Source organism: Cynocephalus volans, chromosome 3 (assembly GCF_027409185.1).
Source record: "Cynocephalus volans isolate mCynVol1 chromosome 3, mCynVol1.pri, whole genome shotgun sequence".
NCBI lineage: Eukaryota > Metazoa > Chordata > Mammalia > Dermoptera > Cynocephalidae > Cynocephalus > Cynocephalus volans.
This window is the reverse complement of record NC_084462.1, coordinates 102,206,335-102,223,911: the sequence shown is the minus strand read 5'-3', so window position 1 is coordinate 102,223,911 and position 17,577 is coordinate 102,206,335. Positions and strand designations below refer to the sequence as shown.

Here is a 17,577-nt window from a genome sequence, read left to right as displayed (position 1 = left end):
ACATAAAATTTAGTTCCCACTATTCCATTTCCTACATGTGCATGATCCACTCTGTCAATTATCTGTGGAAAATTGTTCCTTGCAGTTTCCCTGGTGACTCAGCATGCTTCTTGTTGCCTCACCCTTTTTCCAGATGGCATGTCTCAGGTGACATGAAACAGAGTCCCTGCTTGAACACTTTGGGCTTTGGACAGGCATGTCTGGGAAGACACCTGCCAGAAGCCTATATGCATGAGGAACTAAGAAACCTCCTGGGACAAGCTCCTACTAAAGGAAAGACGTGTTGGCTTCCCAGCCCTGATGCAGGGAGAAGTAATGCCTTAGTCGTCAGTGGGAGGAAGGGTGCCCAATGCTTTGTCTCCCTGCCCAACCTCCCAAGTGAATCCTACTGACAGAGGGGGAGTGAGAAAAAAAATAAAGCTGTGCTTTCCTAAAAACTCTCTAGGATTTAGAGATGTCAAGGTAGACTCTCTTGATCTATGTGGGCTGCTGTAACAAAATACCTTAGAGTGGGTAATTTCAAAACAACAGATACTTATTTCTGGCAGTTCAGTTCTGGAGGCTGGGAAGTCTCAGATCAAGGTGCCAGAAGATTCTGTGTTTGCTGAGGGTTTGCTCCTCCTTCTATTTGTCCTCACGTGGTGGAAAAGACAAACAAGCTCCCTCAGGACTCCTTTTTATAAAGGAGGCACTAGGCCCATTCGTGAGGGTGGAGCCCTCATGACCTAATCCTCCCAAATTCCCTACCTTCTAATACTATTGCATTGGAGATAGGTACCAACATATGAATTCTGGGGGGACACAAACACTCAGACCATAGCATACACTGAGGAGATCTCTCCCTGCCCTCCTAACTCAACACTCACTGCAACAGAGCACTGAGGCTGCAACAGCTCAGTGGCACCTGTCAGCTGTAGTAGGAGACAGTGAGATAGCTGGAGACATGGTGGTGCCCAGCTGAAGGGGACATGGGGAGAAAAAGGGAAAAATAGGTAACTGCCCCATGATAGCAGAGCAATTCATTATGTTCAGGATCATACATAGGATGCACTCTATGATTTCCAGAAATACTTAAGGCACTTTGCTAGGAGCTGATGTCCTTAGTGAGCAAGTGTGAAAAAAGCCAGTGAATTTGGGGTTATTACCATTAAAATGCTCCAGATGTACTTATAGGTGGTGAGGGCTGGATAATCTTGATTGGAATAACACTAGTCTCATTTGCTGGCATCCCAGAGGTCAATGTTGTTTCTGGGGAGCAAATACAGTGAGATTATTTCAACAAATATTTAGTGCATCTGTTATTTGCCTGGTCCTGTCTATGCACTGCAGACAAAAAAAGTAAGGCAGATGTTGTGTCTTCTCTTGAAGACCTTATAGTCTAGTGAGGAAGGCAACCAATTTATTCCTCTTCGTAAGTGCTGATTCACAAAGAGTCTGCAAGCAGCAAATACAAAGAAGTATAGACAATGAGCCCAGGAGTGTGGATCATCCTTAAAAAGAGACCTATTTCACAGTTTGGTCTAAGTTCAAACCTGTCCACATCTATACATCTATATCTATAATCAACAAGCCTGAGAAGCAGCATGATGTGTTGGACAGAACAGAAGAAGAGAACACTGGGGTCTAGGTCAGGCTCCGAACCCACAGACAAATAGTAGCTATGCTATGAAATGAATGTGTCTCTTCCAAAATTTATATGCTGAAGCCTAATCCCCAATATGATGGTAATAAAAGAGGTCCCAGAGAGCTGTCTTGCCCCTTCTGCCATGTGAAGACATTGCAAGAAGATGGCCGTCTATGAACCAGGGAGTGTGCTCTCATCAGACACCAAATCTGCTGGTGCCTTGATTTGGACCTCCCAGCCTCCAGAACTGTGAGCAATCACAGTTTGTTGTTCAAGCTACCCAGTCTATGGTATTTTTGTTAGGACAGCTCAAACAGACTAAGACCAGCTGTATCCCTAGATAAGTCACTTCTCTGAGCTTCTTTCTCCACATTTGTAAGATGTGGCAAGGAATACTTGCCTTCCTTGCCTGTCTCAAGGAAGTGATTGTTAGGGGTAAGCATGACACTGTGCATGAAGACAACTTGAGATCCAGAAGCTATGAAAGAGGTAATCAAAAGCACAAGATCGTCTTTTTGTGGATTATAATAATTTTCCTTAGAAAACAGAGGCTTGATGGCAACTGTGTTACTTAGTTTTATGTGTCAGCCTGTCTGGGGTTTAGTGCCCAATTGCTTGGTCTGGATGTTGCTGTGAAGGTAGTATTTAGGTGTGGTTAACACTTAAATCAGTAGACTTTCAGGAAAGCCAATTGCATTTCATAATGTGGTTGGCCTCATCGAATCAATTGAAGGACTTGAGAAAAGAGTGAGGTCCTCTGAAGAAGAAGGAATTCTGCCTCCAAACTGTCTTCAGACTCGAGATCATCAACTTTTCCCTAGGTCCCCAGCCTGCCAGCTACTCTACAAATTTTCAACTTGCCAGCTCCCACAATTACGTGAGCCAATTCCTTAAAATAACTCTCACCCTCTCTTTATGTACATCCTATTGGTTCTGTTTCTCTGAAGAACCCTGACTAATATATATGGGTTGTAGTGACTTTCATGAAAATACACTGGGGCTCAGACTTGTCCAGGCTCCGACCCATACAGAAGCAAACACTTCACAATGATTGTCCTACAGTCAGACAACCGACACAGTAGTTAGCAGTTGTTGTACAGTAAACTTAATTTTAGTAGTTGTAGTTGTTTTCTGTGTCCCTCCTTGCCATTTTAAGACAGTCACATTTTATTTAAAGGGTGCACCGAAGATCTCATATGACTTAAAATTCACATAATCTGAAAACAATCCTAATCTAGGATGACGGCAATTTCTGCTTATTAGCTAACATGGAGTAAGCATTGTTTACAATTACTAAGCCTACTACTCTAAAATTGATTCTTAACAAATTGTTATTTTGGAGGGATTCATATTACTTCACACTTTGTCCATGCGGTAAGACTGCATTAATGTTTTAAATTGTACCGTTGCAAAGACACATAAAATACTCACACAAAACTCCCCAAGAGCCCACTAAGATTATTTTGCATTTTTGTTCTAGGTTTATGCCTAACTAAAATGTATTACTATCAAGCAAAATAGAATATAGACAAAGATGATGCTCTCTAGATCTTTTGATCTTGGATTTTATATCATGAGGTATAAAAAGTAAATATAAAAGTATATAATATGATTAATAAATAACTAGTAATTAGATTATATTCATAAAAAGTTAAAACTAGTGTTGTCTGAAGTTTTAAAATATCAAAAAACATACAGGTGAAGAATATGAGATGTATAATCTGGCAATGAAAAGAGACTTGGGAGACTGTCTACGTTTCATTCCTGCATTCCAATTTAATGGAGCAGGTGGCTGGAAACAGCAGAGTGCCTGCAAGTACCTGAGGACAAAACCTCCAAACTTGTCCCCATCCCACTGCCCCTCTGCCTCCCCCTGTGCCCCAGTTCTCATGCCCTCCCAACCCCTCAGTGGCTTGCTCTTCACCCCAGTCTTCAACTCTCCCTCTCCACTGGTTCTTGTCAATTAGCACTTAAATAAGTTCAAATCTCTCACATCCTAAAACAACCACCTTAACAAAAACCTTCCTCGGCTCTCCGTCACCCCCACCCCAAACACATTTTTACATCGTGTCTTCTTCCATGTTCCTCGCTGTCACCTCACTCTGCTGCAGTGCGCTTTCGGCCCCCAATACTCAACAGAACCCCAACTCCACTGCCCAAAGCCCCCGTAACTTGTGTGTTGCTGCACCGAGTGAACACTTCACACATAAAAGTCCTCATTTCATGTGACCTCTCTGCTGATTCTGACAATGGTGACCACTGCCCCTTGTTGGAACACTCTTTCCTTGTCTTTTTTATACTTCATCTCTCTGTCTAATATTCCTCAGATTCCTCTGTAGTATCTTCTTCATCTACCTGCCTTTAGGTGTTGAGCCCTCTGGGCCTTTGTCTCAGGTGCTCTGCTCTGCTCTCTTGGTACTCACCCACGGTAACCTCATCCACTCCCATAGCATCAGCCACCACTAACAAGGGGATGACTGAAAATCCTGTGTTAAATACATCTAAGCTCCTTCTGGACACTGGTACCTGGATGACCCAGTGCACCCTAAACACCCATAAATCATCATTTTTGTCTTCTCTATCTTGCCCACCCGCCCCACAAAAACCTCCCTCCATTTCTTTTGAATTTCTTATTGTTGTCCATGCAATTGCTTACACAGAAAACTGAACAGAAAACTGAAAATCATCCAGGGACTTTAAGAATTTAAGTTCAAGGTGAGCTCAAGGTAACCCCAAAGGACATGGGCCAAACTAGAGGCCCCAATCCACTCAAAGCTAGCCTGCAAATCCAGTGTTCTTACTGGTTCCCCAGGATAGGGAAAGCCCAGAAACAGATTTTAGTCAGGACACCTGGGTCAAGAGTCAGCCCCACTCCCTCCTCCAACTGTAGAGAGAGACTAGCCTGAAACTAAGTGAAACTTCTTCAATGTTTACTTCTCTCTTCCCTCTAATGTCCAAACGGGAGGCAACTGGTGCCCCGCTGTGGCAATGTGGGGGCACTGCAGCTCCCTTACCAAGGCCAAAGGTTGGCCAAGTAAAAGCTCTTTAGGATCTGCCTCAAGTAAGGCTGTCTTACAAAGGACTCCGTCTCCACTTGACATTTATTTTTAAAAAATCTTGGTTCTCTTTATTTTGAGATGAAAAATTTGAGTTCCAAAGGAATTTATTTTTATGTTTGGCAATATAGATTTACAATTATTCTGATCAAATGCTAAGATTCATAAATTTCTATCTTAATGGTTTGATATCTGGTGTTATCATAATGCTAGATAGCTGCTGGCCTAGAGCTGTGGGAAAATGAGCAGGTGGCTCTGAGGAGACCATCTTTTACCCGAGGCTGTTAACATTCTGAAAACTGAAGCACATTTTCTGGTTGGGTTCATCCAAGGCCAACATCAGTGTCAGCAGGATGAGCCAGTCTGACTCCCAAGAGTCTCCATCCCATAGCAAATGGCTCTCTGAATCAGTCCACTGGACAGCTGGTGGCTTTATTTTTTTCTGGGGATAATATAACAACAGTAGCCATTTAGCTATGTTCTGAGGACCACTGAGTAACCCTGGGCTTAGAAGATGATGGTCACTGCTGAAATACAAGGTGCAATGAAACATATTGCTAACTGGATGCGGGGCCGGCCCGTGGCTCACTCGGGAGAGTGCGGTGCTGATAACACCAAGGCCCCGGGTTCGGATCCCATATACTGATGGCCGGTTCGCTCACTGGCTGAGCGTGGTGCTGACAACACCAAGTCAAGGGTTAAGATCTCCTTACCGGTCATCTTTAAAAAAAAAAAAAAAAAAAAAAAAAACTGGATGAGCAGCAAAAAATAAGGTAAGAGGCAAGCCACTAAAGATTTAAAACATACTGTTGATAAGCCACAAAGCAAAGGAGGCAGGCCCACAATTCAGTTACTAAGAGCACCGCTGACTGCAGGTAAGAGTGGGCTGGAAGCCCTACTTTATACATGAGAAAACCAAGGCTCAAAAAGTTGTCAAGATCAGACACAGCCAGTAAAAAATATGTCCATGACCCCAGTTCTCCTTGTCATGAAAGTACATGCTCTTTTCTTCGTATAACACCAAGTAGGTCCCCATTTAATTGTCTTTACTTTGTGTTTTTGTTTTGCTTTGGGCTAAGAATTTATACATTTGAAAGATGCTCCTCACCAAGCTGTTTTTAAAGTACCCATGGAGAAGAAAACAATAACCCCCAGTCTTCTCTGGATGTTTTTGGCAAATACTTCTTTCATGACCTCTCTGAGCTATTAACAAGCAGGAGGCTGGCTACCAGGTTTCAGGAATCTTCTAATAAACTTCTAGTCTAGTTGGCCCTCTGCTGGTTTAGTTCCATAACTGCAAACAGTCCTTTTATCTCGATAAATGCAGTACAAAGGGCACAGACCTTGCACCATGGTGATCATAGTCACAGTCAATTCTAGGTAAACAGACATTTTGCTGAACACATATCACCGAGCTCATGGCAAGAACTTATGGGGAGGTTTTTTTAAAACACAGAATAGAAATAAAATATTTTCCATGAACTGAAAGGGAAAAGTCTTGATAAATCCAGATGTCAAATGGTATTTATATACTTATTGCCACCAGATATATTTATTTTTCCCTGATATTGTATATACATTCCTAAAATATTTTGAGTGCTTACTATGTATCTGGGTATAATGCAGTTAATAAAGGAGATATAGCCTCATGGAGCTTACATTCCAATGCAGAGATAGACAACAAGCAAGTAGACAAACAATTATAAACAACAAAAATGCTATGGAGCTTAAAACACACATACACACAAAATGACACCGTGCCAGAGAATGAGGGGCCACTCAGAGCAGTCAGGCAGACTTTTCTGAGTTAGTGACTTTGAAAGTGAGACCTGAACAGGAGGCTATGGCTACACAAAGAGGGTGAAGCCTTGAGCCAGGGAGAGTCTGGTGTGACTGAGCAATAGGGCAGGTGGGCGTACAGGAGGTGTGGGTCCTTGTAGGTCATAGCAAGAAGGGTTATTTTTATTCAAGATGCAATGGGAAGTCAGTGATTGAAATTTAACCACAGGGGTGACATTGATCTGATTTAAACATTTAAAGTTTAACTCTGCCTTTCCTATGGAGAACAACTGGAAAGGGACCAAGAATAGAAGTAGGAAGATGAGTTAGGAGACAATTTCAGAAATCTATGCCAGACACAGCAGTGTCTTGGACTAGGGTTTTTGCAGCAGATCTAGAGAGAAGAGGATAGGCAAATTACAGATGTATTTTATAGACAGAAATGCTTATAATTTGGGTATGACATATGATGGAGAAAATAAAGGATTACTCCAGGTTTTTAGCTTGCATATTTGCTAAGTGATGGCACTATTCATTTAGACAGAAAAGACTGACATAAACAGGTGGGGGAAGGTGATGGGTAAAGAAATCAGGACTGGGATATGGTAATTTAGTGATTCATGTAAGTCTATGGATCTACAAGGAAGAAGTTTGGGCTGAAAATCCAAATATTGGAGTCATCAGCAAAGAAATAAATTTAGAGTCAAAAGAATTAATGAGAGTATCTCAACAGAGAATTAAGAACAAGAGAAGTAGGCCCAGCCCTGAACTCAGCACTTAACATTTAAAGGCCGCAGTAGAGATCTGAAAATGAAGCTAAAAAAGGGTTAAAGGGGAAAAGGAAAGGAGTAAAGCAAAAAAAGGGCTCCATCTAGGCTTATCTTGACTTCTTGGCAACAAAACTAAGAAAGAAAAGAATTTTAAGAAAAGAATGGTCAAGTGTGCTGAATGATGCTAACAGGCTGAGTAGATGACACCAGAGTGTAGGTGAATTTATTTAGCATGGACTAGAGTGGTCTAAAAGGCATCTCAAAATTAACACATGCAAAGCTGAACTGCTCTTCCCCTGAATACTTGCTCTTCTTGTAGAAAACTGCTCCTCTTATAGTTCCTCAGCCCCAAAATCTTGGTGTCACTCTTGACTCTTTCTGTTTTTCAGCTCCTACCTCCAACTCGCCAGCAAATCCTGTTGGTTCTAAGTTCAGAATATAACCATGATCTGAGCATGTGTCATCACTTCTATAGCTATCATGCTAGTACGCCTCTCACCTGGATCATTACAATAGCCCCCTAACTAACCTCCCCGATTCCACTCATCCCTTCCTACTGACATATTTTTAACAAAGCAGTCAGAGTGACCCTTTTAAAAGGTAGGCTGGCCACAGAACTCTATGCCAAGCCTCCAGTGATTTCAGATATATACTCAGAGGACAAGCTGAAGTCCTCATAGGACTATAAGACCCAATATGATCTGTTCACACAACAGACCTTCTACCTCCCTTTCCTGCCATTACCCCCATCTCATCTTCTACTCCTTTCCTCAAGTCATTGGGCTTCAGTCGCACTAACCTTGCTCCCATCTTACGGCTTCTGCACTTGCTGCTCTAGCTTGTAATGCCTTCCTCAAACATCACACAGCTAACTATCTCAGCTCTTTCAGATTTTTGCTTACCTTCCCAGTGAAGGAGTCCTCAACCCCTATTTTAAGTTGTTTCCTTCATCCTCTTCCTTTGTTTTATATTTTTATAGTACTTACAGCCACTATACATATTACATATTTTGGTTATTTATTTAAGGACTATATTTCCCAGACCTGCCACTTTGAGATTCATGTTTATTTCTTTGGTACCAAAAACGGTGCCTGGGATTCAACAAATACTTGTTGATTTGACAGATGAGTGGAGGGAACAGTAGACTACAATGGACCAGGAGAGAGTGAGAGGAAGCACAATCAGCACGGGTGGAAAGGCTGCTGTGCCAGAAAAACGGTACAGTCTAGAAGAGATATGGGATAAAAGAAGGGAAGTTTAAAAAAAATCTTTTTTTAAAAGGATACATGACTCTGTGACCTAATGAGAATTTATACTGATACTATATACTATACTAAAAGTCTAGCTTATAATCTTATATTTGAGGGCTCATACACCTTCAATGATAAGATTAGTAAATCCAAGGATCATACAATTAATTAATCAGATTAGACAAAATAAGACAGATATTTGTCTTCTATGTGTCATGTGTCGGGCAATGAACAGTCTGCCTACAAGGAACTGAGCATCCAGTTAGTTATCTAAAGTGGTGATGATGATGATTCATTTAGAAATGATTTCATGGTAGTGCAGTCATGCTTGCTAAAACTATTTTTGCTTCTCTGGATTAGAATAATACCTGCTTGCAGGAAAGTACATTTAAATCCTACCCCTAAGCTAAACAAGCTTAGAGAAGTTAAGTAATTTTCTTGAGGTCACACTACAAATAAATAATGAAGCTGGCATTTGAATCCAGGTATCTTTGGGAATAATAGTTCATGCTCATAAATACCATGTTAAATATGTGTTAAAGTTCACACTGGAATATATGTATTATGTATATTCTTTATACAAAAATTAGAAAAAAACTTTTCCAACTTGGTCCTTTGTAATAAAATCCTAAAATAAATGTTGGAGGGGGTATGGAAGCTATTTCATATATCTGTCATAGGGAATTAGTGTGAGAGGCTAAGCACAGAAAATGCAAATAAATGGATGAGCTGAAACAATACTACATTCTTGTGAATAAGTATCAGCCCACCCAGCAAATTAAATGCCAAGGTCCAAGACTGAGAAAAATCTAGGTTTCTTGTTTTGTTTCTTTCCTTGCCAATCTCTTTGGACTATTTTCTCTCTGTTAGTTTTTATCCAAGCTGTAAAAGGCAGAATTCTAAGATGACCCCCCAAGATTTGCACCTGCTATGAGCCCTGCATAACTGCCTTTGAGTTGGGGGGACCTGTAAATATAATAGGATATCATATCACTCCCTTGTTATATGAGAAAGGTCATGGGATAGTTGTTCCCATAATCATATTACTTTATAATTAGCAGGCTAAAGGAATATTTTCGCTCTGGCTTTGAAGAGGTAAGCTGCCATGTTGTGAGAGGGCATGTAGTTTAAAATCTCAGGGTGGCCTCTAAGAGCTGACAGGGGTCCCAGCCCACCAAGAGCCAGCAAGAAAAAGGGGACCTCAGTCCCATAACTGCAAAAAACTGAATTTTGCCAACAACCTTAATGAGGTTGGAAGAGGATCCGAAACTCCAACCAGAGATTGTATCTCTGGTCAATATCTGATTTCAACCTGGCAAGACTGTGAGCAGAGGGAGTGGTTAACCCATGCTGAACTCTGGGCCAGTGGAAGCTGAGATAATAAATGGGTGTTATGTTAAGCTGTTAAATTTGTACAAGTCTCTACTCATCCTTTACACAGACCCTGATAGGGAAGACTTAAGATTGCTATGATAGCTCATTACCCCAAGGGTAACAATGGAAACAGAGTTTTCAGTTCCAGATTGTCCTAATCCATGCTCTTCCATCCCTTTTTACTTGTGGTTTCCTGATAATTCCTATTCAAATTTCAAAACCCAGGTCAAATGTTGCTTCTTCAAAGAAGCATTTCCTTATAGCCATCCCCATCCTCTCTTGAGCAGAATAAATGACTCCTACTCTTTGCTTCCATGGCAGCAGCTTGATTGTACATCTACTAAAACACTTGCCAGGATGCACCATAATGACTTTTTATATGTCTATCTTCCCCCACACCAAGACTGTGAATCTTCTAGGATAGAGCTGCCCCAGGCTCCTGCATGGTGCCTGGTATATAGTGAGTGATAAGTAGTTGGATGCTGAATGAATAAAATGAGGCTCTGGATAAATACAGGCTTTTGATGCCCAGGGAGTAGCTGTTTCTTTCCCCGCACAGCTGATCAGGCCTCAGGTATTAATAGAAACTCGGAGAGCCTTCTCCATGACAACGGCTGGGTAAACTAACCAAGCACTTTCTGTGTTAAAGCGCAGATAGATACTGATTGTCTCAAAAGCACTGGTCTGATATGGATAGGTGTGCCTGAAGCAAAAGGCAGCCCATGCCAAGAAGGATTTAGATTCTCCTCAGAAGGGATGGCGGAAGCCCTGTCTGATTTGTTCTGATTCAAGCCCTATGCTAGGTTTCCACGCTTACTGATTCTGTAGAAAAAAATATAACTTTAACATGCTTAATTTGCTTCTGTATTTAATGCTTGCTAAAAACGAGAAAACATAACTAATGTCATTTTAAGTAAGGCAGGCCCAGACACATTAAATTCCAGGAAGGGAGTAAAACACCACCCGGTTCCAGGAACTGACTGACCAGTTCCTTATCTAAAAGCCACCTGGAAGATAAATGATTGGGAAGTGCACTGTTCCTTATCAGGGTACCAGCTTGCTAAAGCCCACCAATAAATCCAAAGGTCACCTCTGATAACCTATAAACAGTAAACAACTCATCCTATTGTGAAAGTCTGTCTAAAAAACTGTATAAAAAGCTCTTGTGTTAAAGGCTCGGGGTCGCTTTTGTCTTGAATGCTGAGTGACCCCAGCATGCTGGAAATAAACTCCTCTTGCTTGATTGCATCGGTCTCTGTCTCATGGTCTTTGTGAGGTGAGCCATCCCGACGTGTGGGGTTTGTGCACGGTACACAGATCTTACATTTTAAATCCTTTGTGTTACTCAACCCCTGAAATCAAATGTCAGTCTAAATAGACAACAATCTCACAGAGTTAGTTTTACTCAAAGCTTAAAACTGGGGAATAAGACAGAAATGAGAATTACATATCAATATTCATGGCACTCACAGAACCCTGGGGCAGATAGCATTTTTAGGAAATCATAGACTTAGGCAAAATTATGCATAATTAATCCATAGGGAATAAATAACATTTGCTGGGTGTGCATTTTGAGAGAATTCACATTGTTCCTTAGGATTCACTCACATGGTCAAACACATGAGCTGTAACAGAATGCTCCCTTGCATTGAACCATGCTACTGCTTTAGGATTCCACCTCAGTGGAGAAGATCATTTAGAATCAGGGAGGATACAAAGAGAGGCATGGAAATAAGGCACCTGTCTGATGCTGTACCACCAGCTCAGAGTAGATTCTCTTCATAAGTAAATCATTAAACAGCACAGGAACTAAGTATTGCTTTCTAATAAAAGTATTACAACCACAATGCCAGAAACTTTGAAAAATCCAGGGAGGAAATGGTCTTGCCACCCAAGACAATTTAACTATTCTTAATTTATTATTCAATGAAATTGTTATATTTTTAAATATTTAGAAAAGTTTTTCACATAGTTAAACTCTTCTTCTTTTTTTTTTTTTTTTAATGACTGGTAAGTGGATCTTAACCCTTGACTTGGTGTTGTCAGCACCGCACTCTCCCAAGTGAGCAACCGGCCATCCCTGTATAGGGATCCAAACCCACGGTCTTGGTGTTATCAGAACCACACTCTCCCAAGTGAGCCACAGGCTGGCCTCATAGTTAATCCATTAATGTCAGTATCTCTTTTGGCTCCTCTTGGGTATATAGAAGTCATCCTATGAATCAAATCAGCTCCCGTAGGATCTTTCACAAGCAGTGGCTGGCACTGGCTCAAAATGGCAGCTATGTGAGGAAACCCTTTCCCTCAGATCAGCAGTGGGGGAAAACATGAGGTCTGGATTCTAATCTTTCTTTAGGGATGACACTAGATGCTATTTCATTCACTCAGTAAATATTAACTGAGCACCTACTAAGTACCAGACTTTGTGCTAGGTGCTAGGGCTACATCTGTGAATTAGATAGATAAGGTCCCTGCTCATAGAGGACTTATATTCTCATGTGAGTGTGTGTATATATGTACGTATACACTTTGTTGAATGAAAGGGAACACAGGAAGAGTCAGTAGATTCTCTTAAAAATGTATTAACTATTTTAAATGTTAATGGAAACTTCAAACCATCAGAACACAATAAATACCTTCGATGCTTTGTGGGCCCACAAGATTCATGGCCTGGTGAGCTGGATATTCCACCCGTGGCCTGGCAATGCCCAACTGCTCCATAACGCCATGGAGTAACCTCTGGATATCTGCTTCTGAGACCCGGTCAGGGGTCCGTGAGCTGTAAGCAAATGCCGGAGTCCATCCAAATGCCAGCCAAAAGAGTAGGCCAGATAGCAAGGTAGACACCATCCTGGAGGCCATTTTTAACCTGTAGAAAAAAGACCACACTTACATCGATGGGCTGCAATGGGCCATTGTGAAAATGCAAGTGTGATGATGCAATTATGTAACAACTCCAGGTTGCGGTTCAAGGATCTTCCAGAAAGGGACTGCAATGAGTCCTTAGGGTGTTGCTTTTGTCTTAAGTGACCATTCTAGACAGGACATCACTGTGGAAAGGTATTTAAAAAAACAACAGTCTGAAGTATCCAATCCCCTCTGTACTTGCATTCTTGGGAAAGCTAGGTTAGAATGGCAGTTCTTACTCATCTTTTTAAATTCTCCTTGCAGCTCCCCCGAAGTTCTGCATTACGCCTACCTCCACCACTTTCTCCCTCTCTTAATAAAACAAATAAAAACAAACTTGCTTCAATTTTGAGAAAGAGACAGTGACATCTTGAGTTCTTCCAGTCTCAGGGAAGAAAAGGCTTACAGGGGAAAATTAGGAAGACACACATGGTAAAGAAGCACAGAAAGGTTAAGAGTGGTTGCAGGGAACATTTTAGCTTAGCAAACATCTAACACGTTTGCGATCCTGAGGGGAACAAAAATACCCGCAGCTCAAGCTCTGCCCTGCAATCTGGTAGGGTAGATGCGCCATGCTTGCTCACAGTGCTTGATCACATGCTACCTGGGTGATATTGGGCAAGTACCTCAGCTTCCTCCTCTGCAAAAAAAGGATAATAAAAGCATCTACCTGAAAGGGTTGTTGTGAGGATAAGTGTGTGAATACATACATGTAAGAGGGTTTAGAACAAAACCAGGCACAGAGTGAGCACCTATATTGCTGTTATGTTGGCAACACTGCCTTACAGTTCTGGAGGTTAGAATTTTGGGGAGTGGTAATAATAAGAGGGAAGACAGAGCAGGTGAAAGAGAGGGAGAAAACCAGTCCAGAGAGTCAACCTGTCCTACACGTTGGCTTCTACGAATATGCCAGAACAAGGGAACAATAACCAGGCAGCTTCCCTGACAGACGCTTAACCTGTTTAGGATGGATGCTGCAGGCAGCAGCCATGCAAACCCTTCTATCGGTCATTCTTCTACTGGGGTTGAGGGGTGGGAGACGGGATGAGGCAAAACCATGCATTTTCTTTCCTGAAAGGAAATATTCATACCATCCAATTGTTTTTTCTGCAAAGGAAAGGCTTTTTCTAGCCACTCCTACATACAAAACCTTGCTCTCCAAAGAGCTGAGAACAGCTCTTTGTCGCAACAGCAAAACCTGCCATTCTGATGGAAAAGGCCGAAGGCAAACACCAGCCTCTGTATCTCCATCTTCCTTTTGTCCGCTCTGAACGCAGGATGTGTTTCGTTTCCAACCCCGCCAACGCCGTTCTGATTTGATGACTACTCAATCTCCTCCCTCGATACTCCTTTCCCCTTATTTATAGCCAAAGACCCGGATCCTCCACCCGTCCTTGGTGTGACCCCAGCTGACAGCTCAAGGCTTTCAGCGGGACGCCCTCCACCCCCGACCCCTGAGAAGAACCGCACGTCTCGCGTGGGCGGCAGAAGGCCGAGCCCGAATCAGCTCAATACTCACCGAAGCGCAGCCGGAGGAGCGTCCCACGGGCTGGGACTCGGTGGGGGTCGAGCCGGGAGCCCAGAGGGATGGATCGTGTGTGCGTCACCTCCCTCCGCATCTTGGCTCCGCCCCCGCCCCGCCTCTAGCAGGTGGAAGTCGCCGCACCAGCACCCTCCAGAGCATCCCAGGTGCGGGTGCCTCTAGCCAAGAGCCTCACAGAGCTTCAACCTACGCATTCTGCACACAAAGCTCTTGACTGTGAAACCTCCTAAAGACTGTCTTCCTCTATCGATCCCTATGAAAGTCATTCATTCACTTCCTTTCTCAGTCTCAAGCAATTTTAACGCGCCAGATTGCCACCATTAATTTTGCTACCTTATAAAACAGAATAAATTTATTTTCTTTTTTGAAGTCTTTTAGCTTGAAGAGGGAAGAGACAATGGTAGGGGTGACAAAAGACGAAGCCCTAAGAACTTTTAATGGCATATCATAAGGTATACACCGCTTTCAAGAGCCCTTTTACAGAGCAGGAAAACAATGGGGATATTTAATACAAGATAGAAACTTCTGTTAAAGTGATAAGCTTGAAAACATCTAGGAATATTAACTCTTGAGTGTTATTTCTAAACTCCCACACCAAACGTCAAGTAAAATTCCCCTTTGGCCTGAGTAGAAACCATACTCCCTCCCAACACATCGCAGAAATATATCCAGGTAAGCTCACAAATTTTTTGTTAAATAAGGGTTTATAGGGAACCTACCATGTGCAATCTTGAACATTTGGAATCTGTTCAAATACAAAAATTGAAATGTAAAGCCATATAATATAGTACTGCAAATTTCTTTCATTAATGTTGGGGATGAGTAAAGTACTTGAGGGTCTGACAATAACTAAGTAACTCGATGAGGTTAGAATCCAGATCTTTTTACATTAGTTCTATATAGCAAATCCATCATCTACAGCAATTTTATGCAATGAATAGAGACCAATAAAATTCATTCATGAGGGCCGGCCCCGTGGCTGAGGGTTGCGATCCCCTTACCAGTCAAAAAAAAAAAAAAAAAAAAAAAAATTCATTCATGAGACACATGACCTCTTGATTCAAAGCCAAGCCTCTTTCCCAGTGCTTTTCCTTCCATTGGATGCTCTTCTTCCTGCTTTTTGCTTCAGTGCCTGCTAAATTAACAAGACAATTACCGTTGATTGGCTGTAGGCTCAAAGACCATGCTGGGGTTTAATATTTATTGATACATATTGAGGTTTTTTTTCAATTCTGAATTTTACTTTACCATTGTTCAGCTACCTTCATTTTGTGTTTATCACTACAATTTACTGCTTTTGTGTTGAATGGAAATTGGGCTGAAATATACCAAATGTCTATGCTTCACATGAAATTTGGTATTTTTAAAATAAAACATCTACCATATATATCCTGGACTTGATGATTATTGAGATCCTGTATTAAACTCTTAGTGATTATAGAATATTGCCTAGCAGCCTACTCATTTAAGTTCTATGCATTGTTGTATTTGTTTGTTGCTTACGAGATAACCAAATTAATATTAGATCTTTATTCACACTTACCAAGTGAAAAGAATCCTTGAAGTTACTGCACATGTCCAGACACTTTTAACATTATAAAGTGCTACAGTGTGAATGTGATGTGTCCCCACCAAAACTCATGTTGAAATTTAATTCCCAATGTGGCAGTCTTGGGAGGTGGAACCTAGTGGGAGGGGTGTTTGGGTCATGGGGGTGAATTGCTCATAAATAGATTAATGACCTCCCTCGGAGTGAGTTCTCACTCTATTTGTTCCCACCAAGCTGGTTAAGAGCCTGGCACCTTCTTTCCCTCTCTCTTGCTTCCCCTTCTTTCCATGTGATCTCTTTGCACATGCGGGCTTCCATTCTGTTTTCCAGGAGTGGAAACAGCCTGAGGCCCATGCCAAACGCAGCTGCCCCAGAATTGTGAGCCAAATAAACCTCTTTTTTTTTTTATAAATGACATTATCTCCATTTTCTAAGAAAAAATGAAATCAGATTAAATCAAGTCTAAAACTCAACTTTCCTGACTCTCCAATTACCACGTCTCCAAGCTATTCACTTTCATATTTCTATAGTCTGTATTGCAGCTTTCAGCTAACAAAAATGGGAGTGATGTGGGTAGTTTAAAAAAATAAACAAACATCTTTCATTACTGATTCATCCCTCATAAAAGACACTAATTCAGTTGTTGTGTACAGTTAACCTCTTACGCCTTCTTACTGAATTAGTCTTTTAATTCAACATTTCATCCCTCCCCCCATGGATATAAAAAAAATTGCATTTTTTAAAATTCAAAAGTGAAGTTAAAAAAATTGCTTTGAATCAGACAACATATATCTCCAAGTATATGAATATTTTCTGTGCCTACTACTAGAAATACCATAAATATCTTAAATTCTTACCTAGTCTATATTGCAAACCTGTTTGTTATAAACATGTTTATGAGTATCTACAGATTTTTAGTCCTTATATAAGTCAAATACTTAATAGTTCTTAGAAAGCATTGACTTCCAGGTAATAAATATAGAAACAGAAAATAGCTTTGAAATAAAACAGATACATCATAATGAAGCAGAACCTGGTAAAGCAAACATCTGATGACTTGAGACTCCTCATACATACATACACTGTAAGTCTGGTTGTTCCAAGTAGTGTGCATGCGGCTCTATTCTGCTCCAACATCTAAATGTGGCATTCGAACAACTGACCTGCAAAACTATTTTTAGTGGTTGATTCTGTCTGCTAATTCCTTCCTCTAAAACCTAGAAAATACGTTATATTGTTCATAAGTTTTTCCTTAATGATGTGTAATTTCCAATAATTTAAAATATAAATTTAGATAGATTTGCTTGACAATTTCATTCAAGTTCTAAATGGCATTTTGAATTTCATTAGTCTCAGGCAAGTCATTTTATAGAAAGTTACCTTTAATGTCTATGCTAAATAAATAACATTTACACACAAGACAAAATTGTCATAGGTTTTTATCCAAGTAAAATGTACAGAGGTGTATCAACTATTTCAAATTCTATAATCAAGCACCTGCATATAAGAAATCACCTTGATTAATTTTTTTCAAGTTTAATTATTCCTCAAATAATTTTCATTTCTATATTGGACAAAACAGATAAATATGTTTGTGCAAATTACCTTAAAAAATATAGTATGGCTTAAAAGTCATCAATTAGTTCTGCACGATATATGAGCACACTTTAGTCATTATTTTGCCTTAGCCATTGTTCTTAGTTCAAGTGAACACAGGGTACATCT

The 17,577-nt window shown here is 40.9% G+C and overlaps 1 protein-coding gene across 4 annotated transcripts in view; it reads right to left on the bottom strand.

Moving 5' to 3' along the window:
* Positions 1-12,715, bottom strand: part of SCG5 (secretogranin V) — a 49,909-nt gene extending 37,194 nt beyond the window's left edge. For all 4 annotated transcript variants that reach the window (XM_063091303.1, XM_063091305.1, XM_063091304.1 and 1 more), the window contains exon 1: positions 12,490-12,715. In XM_063091303.1, coding sequence (XP_062947373.1) covers positions 12,490-12,715 — 226 coding nt within the window. The remainder of the gene's footprint in view (positions 1-12,489) is intronic.
* Between the last annotated feature and the right edge of the window lie 4,862 nt (positions 12,716-17,577).